Source organism: Temnothorax americanus, unplaced genomic scaffold (genome assembly GCF_048541705.1).
Source record: "Temnothorax americanus isolate GAGA-0224 unplaced genomic scaffold, ASM4854170v1 Scaffold11, whole genome shotgun sequence".
NCBI classification, from domain to species: domain Eukaryota; kingdom Metazoa; phylum Arthropoda; class Insecta; order Hymenoptera; family Formicidae; genus Temnothorax; species Temnothorax americanus.
The window spans coordinates 2,963,110-2,986,286 of NW_027509242.1; the positions used below are offsets into that span (position 1 = coordinate 2,963,110).

The 23,177-nt window shown below is 43.4% G+C and overlaps 1 protein-coding gene across 6 annotated transcripts in view; it reads right to left on the bottom strand.

The window, feature by feature from the left end:
- LOC143906409 (A disintegrin and metalloproteinase with thrombospondin motifs 9) overlaps positions 1–22,331 on the bottom strand; it is a 37,039-nt gene extending 14,708 nt beyond the window's left edge. For 3 of the 6 annotated variants that reach the window (XM_077422526.1, XM_077422535.1, XM_077422495.1), the window contains exons 1-8: positions 21,972–22,331; positions 17,904–19,051; positions 9,956–10,087; positions 9,539–9,699; positions 9,183–9,308; positions 2,134–2,326; positions 929–1,142; positions 94–301 (exon numbers count right to left, since the gene is read on the bottom strand). In XM_077422526.1, the coding sequence (XP_077278652.1) occupies positions 94–301; positions 929–1,142; positions 2,134–2,326; positions 9,183–9,308; positions 9,539–9,699; positions 9,956–10,087; positions 17,904–18,162 (1,293 nt within the window). In that variant the 5' untranslated portion in view covers positions 18,163–19,051; positions 21,972–22,331. Of the gene's footprint in view, positions 1–93; positions 302–928; positions 1,143–2,133; positions 2,327–9,182; positions 9,309–9,538; positions 9,700–9,955; positions 10,088–17,903; positions 19,052–20,497; positions 20,895–21,506; positions 21,920–21,971 lie in introns of those variants that run through there. The other 3 variants (XM_077422517.1, XM_077422503.1, XM_077422509.1) reach the window with 3 other exon arrangements.
- Between the last annotated feature and the right edge of the window lie 846 nt (positions 22,332–23,177).

Genomic DNA, 23,177 nt, shown 5'->3' on the forward strand with positions numbered 1-23,177 from the left:
CGTCTGACGCTGTCGTGACATTAATACAGAAACCTAGGAAGGAGAGCACAGTTAAATATTTTCAAATTACGTTTGAAGTGAATATGTACCCACCGTGCTCATCAGGACAAGAATGTAGCTGACCAAGCCAGTGCCATGATATTCCACCATTTTCGCATCAGCTACCACCATGATCTCGATAAAATATTCACGCGGTAAGGCACGCCGCGGCCTCCACGTCACGAAGGGATCCGCGTCCATCTCCGAGTCCTGTGCGTATTCTTCGTTTTGATAGCCATGTTCACGAGCCACACTGTAATACCTGGAATTCGTAAGACGTACGCTACAGATTCGTTACAGAACATCCCAGAATATGCAGGAAGCGTTGTTCCCCGTAAAGATTGAAGAGTCAACTCTTCTGTAAAAAGGTTGCGGGAGAATTCTATTATTATAAATTAAATTCCGCTTTAAATTGCACAACGAATAACGTGCTGTAATTTATACGTTTAAAGCTTTCTCAATGGCTTACAATCCGCAAAATATATACTACAATCCGCAGGAAGCGTTGTTCCCCGTAAAGATTGAAGAGTCAACTCTTCTGTAAAAAGGTTGCGGGAGAATTCTATTATTATAAATTAAATTCCGCTTTAAATTGCACAACGAATAACGTGCTGTAATTTATACGTTTAAAGCTTTCTCAATGGCTTACAATCCGCAAAATATTAGTGTCTCTCCAAGATTTACAAGAAATAACACTATGCATTCAATTGGCATTCATTCTGGAACATCTCACTCACTATAAACGCAGTAAATATTTAATTGAAGAATCCACTCGGTAAGTTTAACGGATTAAGGACCGCAGTTGGAAATAAATAATTGAAGATATAAACTTGAGAATGAATAATATTCTCTTTTCAGATCTACATACATTTTCATATGTGCCTAATACCTGTCGTCGTAATCCAATCTTTGAAAAAAATCCTGGCGATGCTCGGTCAGCTCTGTAAATCGCTCGTATTCCTCTTCCTTCTCTCTAGGAAACCGCTCCAACGATGCGGTTTTCCGCGTCAATGATCTACGCTCCCGCGAACGCTCCCCGACGTAAACTTTACGAGCGGAACTATCGTCTGTTAATGGGGAAGGGATGTCGTCCGAGTCGTAATCTGTGAGCATGCCAATTATAATCAAATCAATTAGTTCGGCATTTAATAGGAGAATCCGCAAGGATATCGTTCGCCGAAGTGAACAATAGGTATATCGCATAGTCGCAGACATTACAGATCCGAGGTCGGCGTTATTTAAAGCGAGACCGCGCGGTCTATCGCCCAATAGGCGATAGATGTGGAAAGAGACGAGAAAATTTCGACGGTGTAGTATCAACGACGTTGTTTTGTGGGCAGAGAGTACGCGCGTCGCCAAGCTGTCTCGATGGTACATCAGAATCCGCCCGAGGGAAGACGTAAACGCCTGAACCTGTTTTGGTACAGGTGGTCGTGCGAGTATGCGTTGAGTGAAAAAAGACGCGACGCTTTTTCTTCGAAGCCTCGTGAAGCACGTGAACATGCGTTTCATATATCGGAATAACCGTGAACATCATGAGATTCTGGTCCGGCGCGGTAGAATAAATAAATGCTTCTTGACTTTACCCCCGTTTACCCTCGACCAATGATGGAACCAGTATTAATATACTATTGCGACCGGTATTAATACGCTATGGATATTTTATGTCAATTCTTCTTAACGATATGTTTACGAATATATGAATATATGAATACATTAATGTAATTTTATTATCAACGCGTGTCAAATTTCAGATATAATCATATTATAAAATGAATTGTATAACGACGAATAATTCTCATTCTATTGAAAAGCGACAAAAATAAACTTGTTTTTTAATCGAATAAAATATCAAGATTCCTATTTTGTTCGATAAAACGCTGAGAATTGATTATCGGTATATTGCGATATAGACACCGTTGAAACAAATTCGTCGATTTGAGTTCATTTTCTTCTGCATTCTTTCGACTCGCTTCTCCGCGTCAGAATGACCCGGTTTTCTCGACTGGTGTGTCACTAACGAGCTACTCCACATACCACAACGGATAACGTATCGTAAATAAAATCGAAATAAGTGAAACTCCTCTTATTTACCGAGCACACCGCAATTGCGACTTCTAACTCCATTTTCGGGAGTATCAAAGTCATCGTTCAAATTAATCGCAGCCGTGGGTACGCGGTAGAGCGCATGTTGTAACGAAGATCCAAGAGAGTCCTTGTCGTCCTCGCGCCAATGTTCGGTAGGCTTAATGAAATAGCTGCCCATCGACGTCTTCATGTGACCAGTCTGAAAATCGTAATAGAATTTATGAAGTACATACAAGTACGTTATAAAAGAAGAGTTTTTCAAGGTTTTCCGTTTCTGAGAAAATGAATACTTTTCAAATAGGAAAGGGGTAATCGCGTCAAGAATCTCTCGGTCGAGATAAACCATTTCTTAACGACTAGACGGAATTACGCTAAAATTATTTATAAATGCGACGTTTTATATAATCAGTTTATTACACATTGCACCGTTTACGTGAAATAAGAGAAGATTTGGTTCACGTTTATTTTAAGTAGCGGCGACTTATACAGACGCTATTAGAAGAGCGTTATTTACAAACGGAGCGCCACCCGTTGTTATCCCATCCGCCAACTACGATACGTTAACTTTCTTGATTAAACATTCTAACGGAGATGAACTCTCTGATCTATTTATTTTTTCGGAAATACAGACTCTCGGCACTCGCGCACGTGCGCCGCGACGGGAGCGCGCAGGCCTCACCTATTTCAAATTCTTGTGACTTATAGTGCGCGTGGATTTTGTTATAGTTACATTATCAAAGATCTCGGGCAACTAATTTGGTTGGAAAATGGTTACGCATTCCAATGGCTAGACCCGAGAGCATACAAGAGCAAGGACGCGCGCGCGCGCGCGCGTTCTTCAGCATACGAATTACTTGATGTTATATAACGTGACTTCCTGCCGAAACTGTCGAGCAATAAAATTCAGGATAGGGCGACTTAGCCATTATCATATAAATAGCGCTAAATTTCTCGAGCTCCCGGAGCGAATTTTTTGATAATACCGGGAACCAACGGAATAAAAACTTATATTTTATTGCATCAAATTCTGATGTGGGTGAAGAAAATCGGAAAGTTACAATAACATAAAACTTTTTCGCGCAAATTCAAGGTTTATCTAATGAAATTGAGTATAGGGCAACTTAACAATTATCATACAAATAGCGCTAAATTTCTCGAGCTCCGAAGCGAATTTTTTGATAATACCGGGAACCAACGGAATAAGAACTTATATTTTATTGCATCAAATTCTGATGTGGGTGAAGGAAATCGGAAGGTTACGTTAACATAAAACTTTTTCGCGCAAATTCAAGGTTTATCTGATCGAGAAAGAGAAGTATTTCCCAATGAGAGATTGCTCGGTCGTCGCAGCGTATAGATAACGTGAATGAAACTTTACGTGACGCTATAGCTACAATCATCGGCCGTAAGCAACGCAACTCGATTCACTTGTGTTTGCGATTTGCATTCTTGCAGACATGCGCCTTCTCTATTCCGCGGCACAAAGACTGACTTGAGGATTACCGAGAACTCTCTTGGCAGGAACGCCGTTTTTCTCCCTGTCTCTTTTTCCTCCATCTCGCGCTCCGTCGCTTTATCTTACCCTTTCTCTCACCCATCTCCCTTTTTGCCTTTTCGATCGGCCAACACACAACTATACAGGATGGTAACGACCTCGCGATTATCCGCTGAAGCAATTCATCGACCTTTCGACATCAAGCAGAGCTGATTCAACGTGCCCCTCACGTCATTCAGCGAAAATGCCGCTCGTTAATTAATAATGCGAAACTCCAAAAATACCGTCGCATTTATCCAGACGGACAAGACGGGTGTTTACATAAGATTCCGTTGCCGTAATCGCCTTAAATGTCTTCATTCTCTTCGACGATTGACGAAAACATATCTGGAAGAGATTAGAAAAAGGTAAGAAGGAGGAATTTAACGTGACTTTCTCTCACTTCTGAGTTCGTATAGTTCAATAAGGTTGTTACAGAGAAAACGCGGAAGCCACAAAAGAATGGAATAAATTAACTAGCAATTTTCAAGTGTTTCCCCACGAATATTCCAGCGAGAAGAAGCGATGTCAGATCGTGAGCAAGCATATATGCCTACTCCGTAACCATAAAAATGCTGACCGTATCCTATATCCTTCGCGCCTACAGCCGCGCTATCGTCTCCAGAACGCGTGCATTATATGTTTGCACATTGCCGATTGTTTTGACTCGACGTCGCTTCCATGCCCGCAGTTCCATGTTTATGCTAAAACATCAAAAACCGTGTCGCGACGACAGAGTTAAAAAACAGCGCTATCGGCCAATAATACCGAGAAAGATGTGCTCCGAGCCGTATTACCGAGAAGAAAAAATATGCGAGACACCACGTGTGCATAACGTTTCGCCGTGCGGAGCCGGCCGGCTTAAATTATAAAGGCGGTTAGGGTACCAGGCCAGGCCAGAGTTATCTTTATTTAGGTTCCGCTTAATACACGGGGTATAATACATCATAATAAAAGGTGCCTGGGCTGTAACGCGCCTTGCGCGGCCTGTACGAACAGAGACAATAATAGACTGCAGTAATTTGATACAAGAACGCGTCTGAATATTTTAATATTAAACGTAAATTTCACCTCTTTAAGACCCTTTGAGAGAATTATTATTATTTTTTTTAGTAATTTGACCACGATATTATATTTATGTAAAGTTTTATAAAATTATTAAAAACATCGCTAATGATAATAGTAATAATAATAATAATAATAATATGAGCATGTAAATATTCGAATTATTTCTTACTAGAAAATATGATTGTTCAACGCGCGTATCACGGGTTCTTTAAACTTTTAACTTTACATTCACTTTTGATATCTGAAAAACGTTCGTGTCTTATCTTAACGCCTTTTATTTTAACCGAAACAGAAACAGAAAGTTGAAAGGAAACTTCTTAGATGAGTAAAAATTGTCGTTCACAAACAAATTGAGCGAATAAATTAATTAACGTATAGCTTGCAACGCTTCGCTGTTGTACGGTCGGGACACAAATCAAATTCGGCGTTTCTGTAGCCTGTCTTTCATGACGAGATGATCCTCGTTAAGGCGGCCGCACAAAATGTCATCACAGACAAAATATCTCCAATTAATTCCGCCTATTATATTACACATTTCTGTCAAGGTCGTCGGGTCGATCCAAAACTGGTCGTACCGGCTCGAGTAGAACTTGCGGATTTGCTTTCTTATGATGCTGCTCCGTGCCGAAAAAACAATATCGAGTTTCTTAGCAAATTGAGTGCTTCGAACGCTGCGAACATTTTAGCAATTTAAAACATTGTTTATTACGGAGCACGTAAAATGATATCGTGTACAAGTTTTTTATGAAATGTAAAAGTCAAGAAGATCGGGGAGCCTTTTAATATGCCAAATAATTGAGGACAGATTACGCCGGACGCAACAATCGTTCTTTTATCATTCGCATCTGTAAAATAAAAGCATTTTTTTTTTAATATCTAAACAAAATTATTTTTATAAATTGTTATAAGACACGAATCTAATCGTTAAATTTTGAAATCATAGAAAGATATACGGATTCTAATTAAAAGTAATCGAAAGGAACAAATTTTGACGTATACATATAATTATATTAGACTGATATAAAAGGCCATTTGTTAAAACTTGTGTGTCGCCAGCGCAAAAGGAGGCAGGGAATTAATTCTCGATCTTATATATAGATCGGGTATGATTTTACATTAAGTGTTCATCCGCAAGCTTTTCCCATATTCATTAGGATAAGATACAAGAATGTTAACATCGTTCCATTCGTTATCGCTCGATCGCCTCGTCAGCAGAATCCCGTACGGTTCGTAATAGAGAGCTCGAGCTTCTCCTAATAAGCGTAATCTGTTATTACGATGATTCGTGACTGAGATTTAAACAAATAAAATGATACGCGACGATTACTAAACCACGAGAAATTATCTTAGATTTATCGCCACGCGCGCAGTCTGCTCTTGACGGCCGCATATATCATACGTGTCGAAAGGCGTATTAAATCGGTACATTACGTGCACTTATACTGTTAACGTAAGACATCCGTCGAAACTGCCGGATATTTTTCGCGTTGCGGATTCTCTTTGCTTCAATTGGAAACAATTTTTTTTCTTTTTTTCAAAGATTTCGAGACGCGTGACTAAGGTCTGAAATTATGGGACGCGTAATTAAGGTCTTGGATTATGGGATACGTCTAATTAGATCAGCTTAAAAAGAAAAGGCAACAAGCTTATAATTTTCAATTCAGGCGCCAGGAAACCGAAGGCGGTAAAAAGGATTATAGCGGATATCGGAAAATGATGAGGAGAGCTCGAACGATCGAGATAACGACCGAGATTCGCTCGCGTCTCGCGAGCAGGGTCGAATAATTAGGTCGAGTGGCTCGGCTCGCTATCGAGAGTAAAGACATCACGTCAAGGCTCGGCTCAACCGGGTGCTTTACTTCTTCCTATTTCTAATACGTCTGAAACAGACGGCCGATTGATCGGTCCAACCTTGCCATGTCTAAATTAAAGCATGACCCAAATCGCTACGAGGAACATTAAACAAGCGAGCAAGTTTTTCTATTTCGCTCCCAGAGCCTTTCTTCCCCAGGAAGTTTCGAAAAGGATCGTGACAAAGATCTTAGTAGCGGAGAAGAGCTAACAAGAACCTCGAAGGAAGTCAACAAGAACGCAGTTCGCTAACGTTCGCAAATCTATTTACGTTACTAACGATTCTTCTTATAAAAAACTGTTTTGATCCCCTTTTCATCGAAGTAGCTTCTCCCGCCTATTCGAGAACGAAACATCACGATCATGGTGATCAATCTTATATGTATACCGCATCGCCCTGAAAAAAATTTGACAGAGGATCTTTATGCATCTTGATGAATCTCTGATGGATCTTAATGAATTTTTTATTCAAGCTTGCATAAGATAATCGGAAGAAAAGATCTTTGACGAAAACTCTAAACTGTTTCAGAACAAACTTGACGTAGGAAACAATGAAGGGGGGGGAATCAAAGGCCTCTTCATCCAACAAGTCACAATGGCGACTGTGACTTATTGGAGAAGAAATTTCAGACAGTCTATAGACAGTCCGGGACATGATGTCGAAGATTAATTTATTCGACGGAATGCTCGTTTCGAAGAATCGATTGGAGGACGACAACGTCGACAACTAGAATTTCCGCGCGCGTAAAGATGCCTGTCATTTCCTCGATATTTCGCAAAAGCATATAGCTCCTTCGCAATCGCGAAGGGACATTGCGACAAACACGCGACGTCCACCATCGTGTCCGGTCGTGATGTACGAGCCGTCTCGCGCAATAAATTCGCTCGCGGAGCGTCGCAAATAATTCTCCTCCGGTCTCTAACACCTCTTGATATAAAATCCAATCGTATCGCGGTCTACGGTTCCCACGGAAGGCCGCAGTAGGTGTTGCGGCGGATGACCAACCGCGCATTCCCGCTGAATGGCTCACGGAGTCGCGCGACTCGGACGATTCCTGAGATGTTTGATATACGATCGAGTCGTTGTATCTTTTTTTGTTTTTCTTTCGGAATCGGCTTTCGGGTAGAGACGCAGCTATGCGATTCCATCGAACGCGAGTGTGCGCGCGGCACGTGTGTAATCCAACAAATCACATAAAATGTACACCATCCCGCGCGATACACGCGCGGCTAATGCCTGCAGGTCTATGCGGGCCTTGAACCTATTTTTTGCGTGCAACTATTTTCAGACATCCTCGCGTATGTACTGTAGAACGTATCTCGCTTTCCATCTCTTTTTTTCCCCGTCATTTGTTACTGAAAAATAAATTACAATTTATCACCGAACTACTTCTAATTTGTAGATTGACGCAACTTGTCGTATCATTGCTTGTTGCATCATATTATTATACGCAATAATAAGTACTCCATTACGTAAAATTTCGCATTGTGCAATATGTCTCGTTTTTTTTTCAGTATACTTATATTAAATAAAAATTCGCGATCTCTCCCGGAAGCTTAACGCGGCTTTATACTTATACCGGGTCCTTTGGAAAGTGGAAGCAAGTATAGCTACAGGTTTTAACGCGAGGACTTCTAGTTTCTCTCCCGGTGCCACGTGTGCATATTTATTACGCCCATAAATTAGGAGAAAAGTGAGTAAACTCGACGATATGTTATTTATTATTATAAATTACCGTTGATCCCTTTGGTATATCACCGATCGGCTAACGAAACATTTTACAGCGAAGTAGCTTTGAAGAGAGATACCGAACTCCAAAAAAAAGGGTCGACGAACTCTGTGCCTCGTGATAATCGTAACGTTCCAACGCTATGAAAAGAATTCCGAAGTTTGGGGAAAGTGTCGAAGCTACAAATAATCAATTTCAAATTTATGGGAAAAGAGAAAATCAGGGACATTTATAAAGAACAATTTTTTTGCAACAGGACTAAAAATATCTTATATTGAAAAACGTCAACTTAATTTTACGTCAAACGATAGTAATGTCTTTGTCGTTTTACGACGACGTAAAACAATTTAATGTTAACGCACTCGGATAAAAGGTCGCGAAGACGGATAATACTCCCTTTTAACATCGCTATCTTTCAGCTTCATGTTGCAAGTGTGCAATCGTAACACACGGCGCGGATTGTAAATATTTACAAAGTGCGGTGAATCGGTGTGCGCAATCGAGTGCAGTATATAGCGTTTACGATTAATGCACGTGTACGATTCGAGAGGCGTTCCTCCACGGCACTACCGGCATTCACCAAAAATCAACTTGTGCCTGCGTGTATTTTTATAACAACGACAACGATGCCGATAATTAAAATAACAGTAACAACGATAGCCCGATGTACAATTCACCGAGCGATGGAAAATATATTTAGCGTCCCAACGCGACTTTATGCTAATCGAGCTCACGCTACGACGGAACACAAAAGCTCCGGGTAGATTTATCATCTTCATAATCGGGTGGAATTAACTGGCCTGCGCGCGCACGACGCGTATAAAGAATCGCGGCCGGGACGACGGTTTTCTGAAGCTTGATCTCTGACTCACCATTCCGTGACAAAGGCTGACACTGACCGCTGAACTTGGATCGCCGTCGACTGACCCGCTGTAGAAGCAGCCCAAGTGATGACCGGCGTGTTCCCTCCTCGTTGTGTTCTCGCTCATGTGTGTCACCTGCATCAACGTCATCGTGAAAAGGCTAATTAAGGCTGTCAATTAAATAGCGAAACGGCCCACCAGAGTAGCGGCTCCCAGCTCGTTTCGCTTCAACCTCTCTCTCTCTCTCCGGTTTTTATACAAAGACATCGCGATTATAAAGACAGTTATAATTTTATGACGTTTTAGGCAATCATGTAAGATGATTTAGCAACGGAGAGGAATGTCACTCGATCGGTTCCTCTCACCTTTATGTCGGGAGATACAAAACTGGCGTCATGTGCCAGCCGCAAGCGAAATCGCCTTCCAAAGGCGGTAAATTCGTATTGCGGGTGAGGGTCCCAGACTTCGGCCGTTGCGTGCCGAAAGTGACCACTGTGATGCCTCTTCGCCGTGGAAAACTGCTCGGCTGAAAACACGAAGAAATTTGGTTAAATAGAGCAGATTACAAACGAAATGAGATAATCAAAAAATAGAGAGTGGGTATAAACAGAAATCTGCTAATAATTTTCAATTTCGACACACATTGACGTATATATATATCTTCTGTATAATTATATATTCTAGTGCTTGAACTTATATACGGATTTTGTATACAATTTCAAACACACATACACATACACACATATTAAGGGAGATTCTATTTATGTACTTCAGACACTTACGTGGATCTTCATACTGATTTTGACTAATTTTTAAAGGCTTGACGTACTCCAGATTGCCCTTAGCGGACGGCAACATGTCGATCGACGACGTGCCATTGAATTTTTTCGTATTTCGTATTCCTTCGGAAAGCACTGAAACAAAAACCAATTAATCGTGTATGATTTGTATTAATAAAAAGCATTTAACGTTTTAACAAATTTTGACAAAATATAGTATCTTCGTAGCGTTTATTAATTTAAATAATCTGAACAGAAGTTTCGAAAATTTACATTTCGAAACTTATATACAATTCAGTGAAAGCCACGCGGGTCTCCTTTAACTCGCGTAAGCAGGTAGAAACGTGTCGATTCATTCGAGTCTCATTTTCCGTTAGTGCCCCTCAGCTTTTCTCTCGAAAGAGATCGTCAGTTATGTTATTTAACCACTAGTTAAAATTTTATTATCGATCGCGGATCTTTTTATTCGAATGGCAACGTTAAATATGACTCATCGAAAGATAAAACGGCTTTATACGCTCGAATGTTGACTGACACTAATTAGCAAGCGGCCGAAGGAGCCAATCTATTAGTATAAACTGAGTAACTGCGCGTAATAACGATAGGCCAGCACGTTCTACGATGTTTCTACGAGCACCTTACCGATTCTCCGCGATCCGGTCGGGCGATTTGCCGTGTCTTTTTACGTTATACGTATCGGGCGTTTATTATACACCGGAGTGCGATTCAATGTCCACTAATTTAGGTTTAACGACGAACCGTGGAACACGGTATGGGACCTTGAGGAAATTGTTCGCGGAATAAACGCGGCGAGCGGAATCGCCTCGCCTAATTATATCGGACCCTACCTATAACACTCCCCGGCTCTCCCGGTAGTACGGCGTCTGGAGGAACACATACCTAACACACGCACCGGTTCTATAATTAACGCACGACAGTTTTCGCGAGAGACGTATCGAATGTCAGGTCTGAATCACGGGTCATGAGATAAACGCCGGAATGCCTTACAAACCGAATTTACGATCTCGTATATACACGGCGTGTGCCCCATACGCGCACACACGCCCGATCTTTTTTTATCTCCTCTCGAATAAAATATCAAGAGACGTGTGCTCGCGAAAAGGAAACGCTATGCAGCTGTATATATGTGGCACCGTGAAAGATTACGGAACAAAGGGACACCATGTCGCGCGCCGGGTAGATTAAGCCCGGTTGCAAAACGCGAACACGTGGGCGAATAACACTAGGAGAGTGCAGCGTCGAGCGTTGCACAATTCCGGGACGTTACGCGGATATTCAAATGGGAAAGGCGAGACGATCTTGGTAGAGCCAGGTAGATCTTAGGTCGCGCTGAAGACATCGTTGGCTGCGTAGTTATCCGTTTTGTTATCCGTTCATTTGTTGCCAGCGTGCTCGGCACGAATGCGTTAAGGTCTCTACCCAGGCGGATTTGCATAGCCGCATCAGCATACGTGCACGCACAACGAGATCATTCACGTGTGTCTATCATTATGACGCGTTTAACGTAATGAGACGCAACAAAACGAGCGGATCTTGTATATTGAATGCGTAATCGATCGATTTTTACCGCGCGTACCCATTACGCAACGTTCGTTTGAATAGGACATTATCCTCAACATTAGACGGGCACTTCTCGAGTTTTAACGAGTCGTGTTTAGATATTAGATATAAATGATCTTAGATATCAATCTCGCACTTTGATCCACGGATGTTCTGAATCAAGCCTCTCTCATTGAAAATTCGATGGAGTTACTCATCTCACTCTTTATCGCATATATGACTGAATTTGATGATAGAGATTTTTTCTTCATTTGCGAATATATGTAGATAAAACACTGCGTATGCCTGTATATAAGTATAATAACAACAAGTAGATCAGGTTTATATATTCACGCGATAAAAGGAAAAGTAATAATCTTGGTAGATTTATGTAACGTGTAATAATCTTTGCAAGATATACCGTTAACATGCATCAAATGCTAACTTTATACTATTGTCGTCGTTGGCTACATTTTTTAACTGCATTTCTTTAATTACCAAGCCGTCTAAGAAAGAAGAAGGATCAGAATAACTGCCCAACACTGCAAGAAGAAGATACTGCTTAAAGAACACTAAAGCCTTTCCTTAAGTCGAACTACAAGACAAAGTCCCACAATAAAAAGAAAAAGAAGAAGAATATATGCTCGAATATATGCAATGCAAATGTAATGCATTGATGCACATAAGTATCCATCTAACGAGCGTTACGGGGTTTGCAGTACCTTTTCGTACGGTAGCGATCTAAAACAGAAATGCGCGGTCTGTGTACGCCAGAAAAACTTAAAAACACGCTATATGTGTTTAGCATCTCGAAATATACGTCACCAAATCCAAACGCGTGGCGAAGTTTACGTTTTCGTCACGTCGCACGATGCATTTCGTTGCCGTACGCTCGGAACTGTTTGCCGAAACTGCAAGGAGTAAGAGTAATTGTCCGTTTCAACTTCCTCCGCGCGAAATTCATCTATAAAGCGTATTATTCCTGAAAACATCAACGGAAACGTGCCGGACGTGCGCTACCCCTTTTCGAACGACACGTTTGTTTTGCGCCCTAAAATTCGCAAAAAGAATCCCTTCCCTCCCAACGGTAACACACAATAACCGCTTCCGTTCCATTTCTATAAGCGAGACGTGCGAGTAAGCCATAAATATCTTCTGCATTTTAAGTGCAGAGTTAAAATTACATCGTAATTTTTCGCAATGATTTCGCGCGAGAAGGGAACGTTGTATATTGCATATTTATTATTGCAAGAAAGCAAAGTATGCGCGACAATTACATCTGCAAAAAAGTTAACTTATCATCGAATTATCCTATCCGATAACGAAACAGCTGCAGAGATAATTCGAAATCATTCCTCAAAAACCTTGAATATCAAGAGTCCTTGAAACGTTCTACAATTCTTTCGCATACGCCAGAAACGCCAATTACTGTTTCTTATAATAATAATTAAAATTTATTCTGCCTCTTTTATTAATAATTACCACGGTAATCCTCTTGATTGTTTAGTTGAAAGTTGGAATGATAATAAAACTCTATAAATAGCAGCCTCAGTCTTTACGCACGTAATCATATCTCTGCGGTTTTGTTCGAAAGAAGAGATAACAAAAATTAAATTAACGAAAGAGAAGAAGATACATAATCTTCTATTCTATCTTATCAATATTTCTAATTGTACGATTTCGCACACATTGAAACAGAGAAGAATTTGGAATAATTCCCCGTTAAAAACAATCCCTCATTAACGCCTCTAAGTGAAGTTATATATTGCTCCGTAAGATTTAAAGAAATTATTTTTGCCAGGGATACGTTCTGCGAACCGACCTACAACGAAATCTCTGGGTGTCACGTGTCGTTGAACTGTGGCGTTTGGGTGACATTGTTTCCCCCACGTACGAAAGATCCATTCTCATTACTGCCAGACCGCTCCTCTCGCGTAAACGTTTACGCTTCGTCTCGGCTGTGCCGAGTGACATTCATTCGCCTGCCTCTGCCGTGCCACAAGGCGGACACTGTTCGTGAGAGAAAGAATGTCTGCAGTGTCCCGTGCGCGTTGCCGTTTAATTACCGTATCGAAACACGATCCTGTGGAAACACACGAGAGACGTAAATCATCCAGCCGGAAGATACGGAAGATCGACTAAAAATATAATCCTCGCTAGATGTATTTTCTCAATTTAAGTTAAAAATTGCCCAGAATTCTACAAGGCTCAAAAGAATGTTTGATCGTACCGTTAACGAAGTCATTAATTTGTATTAACTTAATGAAGAGATTAAACGTATCATTGAATTATTAACTACGTATGCAAGTGCGCTTAATCTTACCACACATGTGGCAGTATAATCTGCTTCTTTATGACTTCTGGATATAGATAAAATCTCCTTCGCGTTTCACTAACTACTTACTTTTGAGGCAATGTGAAAGAAAGAGTTTCGAAAAGGAAGTGAGAAATAAAAAGACTTTTCTGGGTTCACAAGCTGAGTTAGAAATGTATCACGCTTACGCAAGTAAGTTGTAACTTGCTATATGCCCAGTTTCATCGACAAACATGATCTCAGCGAATCGTGTTAATAACTTTTAATGCAGACATGTTTCAAAAAGGCAGTAAATTATATCTCACTTTGCAGAGTCAACTGCAACGTCAGCACGGCAAATAAGTATGGAGTACGGCGGTTTATTCTGAATAGCGACGATATAAACACTTGCCACCGTATTATTACTGAACTAGATTAGATATACTACAGAATTTATGCAACCGATCGGTCGATCGAGACGAAAGTAAAACGTGTTAATGTCAATGCCTATCAATTTGAATACTTACTCCAAAAGTATACATACTACAGTTAATAAATAGATCTATATTATTTCTCGAAATTTTCCTCTCTAATAAAATATATCCCTATATATAACACAAAGAATTGACTTTACAACAGTAACATAATTATTATAAAAAATAATTCAAATTCTCATTTGAATATACGATTTTAAAATCGTCGAAAAATTAAATGATGTGAAAATTTTAATTACGTATATACTACAAGAAAATATAACGAAAATTACGTTATCAGTAATCTATCTTCGACATCATGCAGTACCTGCGAGAGAATGAAGCAAGGACTGCCACGTTAAAATTGATTAAAAATTGAACGGAGCGGGATAACGGAGCAAAGGTGGCACAAAATTGCGGGCGGCATTGGTGCCGCTAAGGTTCAAGACCATCGAACGCTAGCGTATCGTCCCAGAGTACCGGCTGGCTTTGGCTATTTTAACTCGAATATAGTCTCAGACGTAAATTATGACCGGTGCGACCGATATATCCTGCGAAACACAGTGGTCCGAGTTCTGTAGATCCGACCGAAATGTTTACGGACAAGAGGCTTGAAACGTCTGGCAGCAATATCGCATCCTATGCATTCGCGGCGCCTCGTCAGCGCCAGAGTAAATCTTTCCGAGGTGCTTCAAACATCATTCGGTTCTTGGCTCAATCAAAGATACGACGTTTCGTAGATCTACCTGCCTGTTTAAGCGATCCCCGTTCAGTCCAACCAAACAACGAATTTTCTCCCATCTGTCGAAACAAATTATCCAGTCTATTTTAAGATCGCTTATAGCTTCCGAGTATCTAAATACACGCAAGGCGTGTTAAATGTTAATATACAATCCAAATACACGAAAACGCATCGCTCAATCGTGGCCCTCGACAATACTTGTTATCTTATGTTTTATGCAAAAACCTAAAGTCCTCTTACACGAGATACGCGCGCTTCCTTTAGAATTTCACGAAGTCCGTGGTATTAAATCAAGATTATTATTTAGACATGACACATAAAGTAGCGTAACAAAGCTTCGACGTCTTCGAAAATTTATCGATGTCGCCTTCTAACAACCGGTCAGCCTGTTAAGAAAGAAAGGATGTTCATTGCGTGGGAGAGCAAGAGGAATGGAGTTCTCTGATCAAACACCTTCCAGCGAATGCTTTTACAGGAACGTATAGACACAAGATTGCTCTTTCTCCTCGATCAATGGATCTATTACAAATTCGAGTTCGTCGTTGTCGATGTCAGAAGTTAAATTGGTAAGAGCCCGGGGATCTCGAGAATGCGCGTTTGTACAAACACGTACGTCGCTACATCCAACCTCCTGCCTAGCGAGATAGCACGATGAGGTGACTTGGGCAAACTCGTTAATAAAGAATTTCCGTAGGTGCATTGCATTCGTGCGTTACTCCGGACATTTACGGAGAGACGGTGCGTTAGCACGTTGCTGCATCATGCCGGCTAATATGGGCCAACAATCAAGGCCTCGCTTGAACGGCACGCAACACTTTAGAACGTAGTCCAAGAGCAACTAGTAATGGAACTCAGGAAACGGCGCGCGGCGCGAACAATTAAAGTATATACCCGAGGGGAAAATTACAAAATCGACGGCGGCGTACCGACGATTATGAGAAGACAACTTTGACAGCGTTTTGCGTCTCGCGAGGATATAAACCGTGTATAATATACAGACTGGTAATAGCCGAGATGCCAGCCGGTTTACGCAATATTAAATCCGTAAATAATACGATGTCGAATTTTTTAATAGAAATATCTGAAAAAAAATCCATCTACCTCTTGCAAGACTTTAAAATCCGGCTATTTCTTTTTCAAGTTTTTTACTTTCAAAATTAGATTACAAAGTTCCTTTATGGAGTCTGAAAAACACCGAACAGACTATTAAATTTACATTACATTTGGAGTTCAGACCACCGCGTCTGGGCCTTGTAAATTCGTTTCGTTCCACGTACACGAGTCGAACAGGATGCGTCCTCGTCGGCAGGGAGTTCGAAAAGGTGTACGAAAACGAACGCGGTAACAGACGCCTCACGATGACGACGTTGGTGCTTAGTTGAACGCGTGATACCCGCGTCTGCTGACCCTGGCAGAAACACGAGCCTTCACGACGTACGCACTTTTAGTGGCGTTCGCCGTTCGAACGCGGCCTGCACTTTTAGTTACATCAACGTGCCTTCTTCGTTTCTCCCTTCTGCGAGCCGCACGTTCGTATCGTACGTATGTATCTATCCTACGCTCGTGTAGGCGCGATGTTTTGTGTCACGATGCCAACGTGGCAACGTTATCAACGAAAGCGCGCGCGCGCGCGATGTCACACGAGGCAGTCGCGATTATGCGTTGTATGCGTTTTGAGGAACGAGCTTGCCGGCAAATTCGCGAAAACGTATATCTCTACCTTATTACAACGATATCGCTTCTCGGAACATTCGCTTGGGAACGGAGGAGGAGGAGGATGATAGGGTTTCGCAACAGCCAAAAAAGATACTTGAATTTCCGAGTCCCAGACGCTCACCTCGGTTAAGAGAGACCGCGAACGAAAAACATCCATACGTGTGTGGAAATTTACCATTTTTAGAGGGAAAAAAAATACATCGTTGATTAGAAAGGAGAGTGACATGAGTCATTAAAAATAGCCTCCTCGCACCTTTTCAGGCTTCACATCTTTCGCGCGGATAATTATTTTTGCGCAAGAAAATCACGAGTTGCAAAAGATGCGCGCCGGAGAGAAGAACGGCAGAGCCGGTAAAGCACGCGATGCGGACGTATTTTTGTGCGAAACACGGATGTTGTTGTTGTTGTACGTACGGATTTTATATACGCTCGCGCCTATGTGCTTACACGTAATAATGCACGGCATACATTCTTTTATATACGCTGCGCATTAAGAATATCGAAAGCATCGAGGTTTCAATACGGCAGTCTTGGTCTGAGTATTGACACAGCGTTTTATCATGGCTATTAGAATTTTAATGCTATACGCTCGTTTCTGTGTGAGAAGAAAATAATCTTCGCTGCAATGCTTACTGTAGCAATGTAGGTACTTAAATAAGCGCGATCACTTAATCCGTCTATTGAAATCTAACGAAATCTAAGCACCGAGCCGTTATTCGAAAGTCAAACTCGGTAGAAATGCTTTTCTGCGAATTAAAGAACGTTTCTATCTCTCACAGCGAATGCTACCGAGAACGCAAAAAAAATCTGCGGACAAATAGAAAGTCCACGTGCGAAGGAACAAACGTATAAGTTGTAAGGAGCATGAGAAGAAGGAATTCGTGGGTGAATGCGCTTTGAGTAGCTGCCTTTGCAATGTCGACTCGCGCCTGAGATACGTGTTAATTCCCCATAAATCAATCGAGCGTACTAGTCTAGCTGGTCTAGCACTGATAAATCCACACAATGTCATTTGACTTGACCTAAAAGAACTTAAAATCCTCGTTACATCGCGGAAACATGTGTATATATTTGCATATCTTCGCGTCTTAAGCTTTATTTTAAAGTCAAAGAGTTTGTTTCTCTCCGTCAATAAAAGGAACAAGCGAATAGAAAACTAAGACTCACCCTCATTCGTGAGATTCTGCTCGATAGATTCGAACGTCGTAACCAGATCCGTCGTGGCGATGCGGCGTAGACCGTCGATCTGCTTCCTCCTCGTTTCATTGACGACACCATCGATCGTCGAATTCTTCCGTATCCGGCCGAGATTCTCGATCCTGTCTACGTTGCGCAAGTCCGACCACAAGATTACTAGGAGTATCACGAGCAAAACGATGGCGAGGGCCGCGCCAATCGTGGCGACGCGATTCGAAATTCGCGACATCTCTGCAAGTCCCACTGGTGCACGCGCATCTATTCGTCCGTTCGAAACGTCTGTTCAGCGTTTCCGCACGCTATTTCGAAAGCGATCACTAATGTACCCGGTATATATAAGTATATATCACCGAGAGACCGATCTCGCATCGATCTCACCGCGCGTCAATCGATCATCCCGAGCGCGTCATTGGACGACGATTATCGCGGATACTCCGAAGCGTTCGAGAGCCGAGAGAGCCTCTGGTACCTTCGCCTCCGGTATCCATAAAACCCTCGCAACAGACAGAGATCTCAAGGTCTCTCCTCCTCCTCCTCCTCTCGATTCTCGTTTTCCTCGCAAACGACTCGCCAGCAGAATGCAACGAGGATCGGCGTAACGTCCATTAAAGAACGCGCGGGGTCTCGTCCTGCGCGTCCTGGTCTTATCTCTCTCGGAGGACCTCGACCATACCGCTTGCGCCTGTGTGCTTGTGCAATGCGTATAGATCTGATTACGCGGAGAATGGCCGGCTGGAAGAGTAGAAACGCATCGCGCCGATTGTACGCTCAGGAGCGAGTATTATAGCTCATTCTCTAGCCCGGCGTTCTCGATCCGATCGTTCTCCTCTTGCTTCGCTCGCCTCGAGCTTCACACCGCCGGAAGCTTACGTCTGTCGCGCCAGCTTCGTCGCGCTCCTTCCCTCGACGATCCCCCGAGAAGCATTTCCAAATTGACGAAGCGACGAGAGCACGCGTAATCGGGTCGATGACCGACGACGACGACGACGACGACGACGACGAGACGATCGAAACCTTCGGTTTTCACGTGGGGCGCGAACTTTACGAGCGCCCCGACTGGAGTTTATCCGCGCCGTACAGATTCAATCTTCTCTCTCGGGCTGCTGAGCGACGCTTTCCTGAAACCAAACAAACGATTTCTCGTCAGCGGGAGATTAAATCGACGCGGCAACCTTGTCTCGTATTTATTTTTCGTGTTTCCTTGAGGGATAATGCTTTCTGTCAAGATAGATTTGGAAGGAGCTTAAAATCACGTCGTGTCGCTCGTCAAGGCTGAACGAAGGAAAATATAAATATAGCTTTTTACTCCCGTCTTTCTTAGACAGCGATATTCTTAGGGGAGGGATGTCCAAGTTTCGGGAGGCGAAGCTTAAATCCGCCGCGTCATCAAGGCCGGGCGCGAGTGAAATATAAAAGCTGCTCGGCGCGCGGCTGCCGACCTCGCGGGAATCTCTTAAGGTCTGGGTCAAACTATTCTCGTCGCGTATATCGTATGCACCAAGTTTGATCAATCGGTTAGACGATCGATAAATTTTTGTCTCGTGATTTCACTGAATCCGCCATCTCGCTCTTCTCGGACAGGCGTAATATATACGGTATTTCCACGACGGCCACTTTCTCCATCGATCAGAGACCTGATTGGCGATATTGAATATATTAATATGCGTATTTAATTTAAGTGCACAATAATATCTAATGTATTGCCATTTATTTGTCGCTCAACAATTACCTAAAGAAACAAACATCTTGTAGATATAAAGACAATTTACCTTATCATTCTTATCAATAAAATGTTTATTAAATGTAGGAAAAATCCAGATAACGTGGTCTATTTGAAATTAGCTGAACGATTTTGTTATCTATTTGGTTCTTTCCAAAGTACGATCCGCAGAAAATTATAGTATTATCTTGATATTTTTCAACGGAAACATCAATTCCAGATTCGTCAAGGAATTTCCCATTAAAATTAAGCTCACGAGTTGCGGATTATCCTGCGAATTGATCGATAATGTATCTTCGAAATTATTAATACAATGATCGCGAGACAGAAGGTCGTTTTCGTTAAACAAAGGGGAACGATCTTTCGCGAAATAATTCCTCTGACTCCGCTGTAATTAATGATTAACGACGTGGGTGAAAGGATGGGCGTAAATTGCGTTATCGTCTCGTCGTGCCGAAACTCCATCTCGGAAACAAATACTTTGATTAAAAGATTGATGATGAGCGTCACGCCGCCTTGCAATGCTGCGGAATGTAAAATTAACATCGGACAACTCCGTCGCGTTCCTTATCAAAGCTTCATCGTATAAAGCTTGATTCATGCCGCACAGCCGACAAAAAATGAATCGGAGGCATCGGAGGAACAAATTGCTCGTTCATTGACGCTATCCGCTCGACAGATCTATATCGCGCGTCGGTAAATTTAAAATTAAACACGGTAGTCGAAGGAGAATTTAATTCAACAACTAAAGGAACGGAAATGTTGAAGGATACGCGCGTAATTGCATAAGAAAAGCGAGGGAGAATCCCTCGCGTTATCCAAGAAAATACACGAATATACGAACCGCGAGGCAAGTTCCGAATATTTTAGAGTGTCCAACTTCACAGTTTCCTCCATGATTTACGAGAATTCCTCACGTTGAGCAAGAAAATATGCAAATGCGAATCATAAAGCGGAGTTCCAAGGTACTTCGGAGCGTTCCAACTTCACAGTTTCCTCCATGATTTGTAAGAATCCCCCGCGTTGTGCGAGAAAATACGCGAATGCGGACCACGAGGCAAAGTTTCGAATATTTCGGAGTGTCCGGCTCTACAGTTTTCTTCACGATTTACGAGAATTCCTCACGTTGTACAAGGGAAATACGGGAATGCGGTTCCTAAAGCGAAGGTTCAAGATACTTCGGAGGATCCAACCGCCGCGGTCTTCTTCGCGATCTACGAGAAAAGCAAGCTGTCGTTAAGAATGAACACATCACTCACAAAAAAAACAGTAGCGATGACAATCGGAAAACCAAATATGCCATAAAAGAATGAATGAATTCTCATCCGTTTTGTTGTATCTTAATTTTTCGAGCAAACGCAAATGTTCGCGGTTTGGCGGCTGATTAAAATCCGTGAACTAGAATCCGACGATTCTCCCGGGCCCGTCTGTCATCGGCACGTCGATCCGGCACGTATATATCGGCGTCGGTGACGATTAGCGGGGGCCTATCTCTCCATATGCCCATAAATTACATTTGTATATAACGTTCCTGCCGGCGGCTGCGTGAATCGGGCTTAACGTCGGGCGCCCGCGGACAAGACCGCGTGCGCGAGGCAAGGGGAGCGGAAACTAGATGGAAACCGGTAGTGTGCATTTTCAACTTGCGCATACACACATGTACGCGCCGCACGCGCGCGCACACATACGCGCGCGCACGCGAGCGCATATACGCACCGCCTATGTTGAATTTACAACACTCGCTGTGCACATGTTATTCCCACCTGCCTTGTCACGTACCGCTACGAGCGTTGACTCCAAATCTTGGTTTAATGCAAATAGCGGCTGCGCGCGGGCGCGCGCTTGCGGCTTACCGATAACTCCACCTTCTTCGAAGAGACGTCTGATTTACCGCCGAGGGCGAGGAGGAATCACACAAGGGGGGGATGCGATCTTCCACGGCGGCGTCGGCGTCGATCGAAAATCCCGCATCTCCTTCGAGAGCGAGAACCGATCTAGGAGACGCGCGAATCGATGATCTTTTAGATTCCGCCGAGAAGGACTTCCCGCGACTTACAAGATGCGAATTGTGCGCGAACTCAAAGATGGGACCAAGGAGAGCTCGTCATCAGGCGGGCGTATCGCGCGCGCACACGCGGTTCCTAGGCCTAAAAATACAAATTTAAATATTGCGTAACGCGTGCCGGGGCGGTAACTCATTTCCGCGCGGGCGAGAATCGGATACACCTGACACGACACGAGACGCGTGGCTCCTCGTCCGTCGTTAACGACGCGAAGTGTGTGCGGCGATCGGCGATCCGCGCGGAGAAGACACTTACCACTTACCCTTACCACCCGCGGCAACGCGGATTCGCCGAAACGCGAACCTGATGCCGCGTGCAAGAGCGCGCGCGCGCGCGGCAACGGGATAATCCCGTGGGATGGGACGAGCCGGATGAGCGGCGAAGCCGGTGGATCCGCGCGACCAGCGATCGTCGATCGATCGGACACAGGATCTTGATCTTCTCTCTCTCTCTCTCTCTCTCCGGCGCGGGAGCAGCGCGAGACGATCCGTGGAGCAGCGTCTCCGACGATCGGCGATCGGCGATCGGCTCCGGGCGCGACGACGCCGGGCGATCGGATACGAGCGTGCGGATCACGACGCGACCGATCTGAACCGCTCGCACCGACTGAAGTCTGAAGTGCGCTCCGGGCCGCCCGAGGCCTCGCGACCTCCGCCGCCCCCTGCCCCCTGCCCCGTCCCGCCCCGCCGACGCACACCGGCTACGGACAACGATCTCGCCGTCGTATAATTCACGCTTCCTCCGCGGCTACCATACCCTACCGGGCGCAACGCACCCGGATAACGCGCCAAGATATACCTACCATATATCTTCTACCCCCCGAGACCGCATACCGTCGAGCGGACGAGCGCCCGTATTTAACTGACCTGCGTTAACCGCGAAATTCGTCGTTCGCCCGAAACTCCGGTTTCCCGCCCGCCATCGTTGGGCGCGAAACTTTTTAGGAGTGAAAAATTGCTATTTTCTCGACGCGTCAATATAGGAAATTTTCGATGGGTACCTCCCCCGCGCGTTTGTTCGTCGACGGATTGCCAAAAAATGATGTAGTCGAGGACTTCCTTTTATTCGCGAAAAGATAGGCGATGTAAAGGCGATCGTGGATCTCGATCGACAATAACGCTCGTAAGAACTCAACTAGACACGTATAAATCGTGTTGCGCGTGCATTTACCGAACGATAAAAGGATTTGCGCGGTAATCTTTTCGGGAAGAAGCGGATACGCGGTTTCGCACGCGCGGCACACGCTGCGTGCTTGCAATTTCTCTCTAAAAAAAAAAAAAGAGAGATTCTTGAGCCGTCCTACCTGCCGCACCGTCGCGCATCTCGCGTCCTCCGAGAAGTTAGCCCCCCCTCGAGAGATTCAAATCCGCCACCTATCGCAACTCAATTTATCGAACTCTCGAAGGGCGCGAAATTTAAAGCGGGATGTATGTACATCGTTTCCCGACGATTCTGATTCTT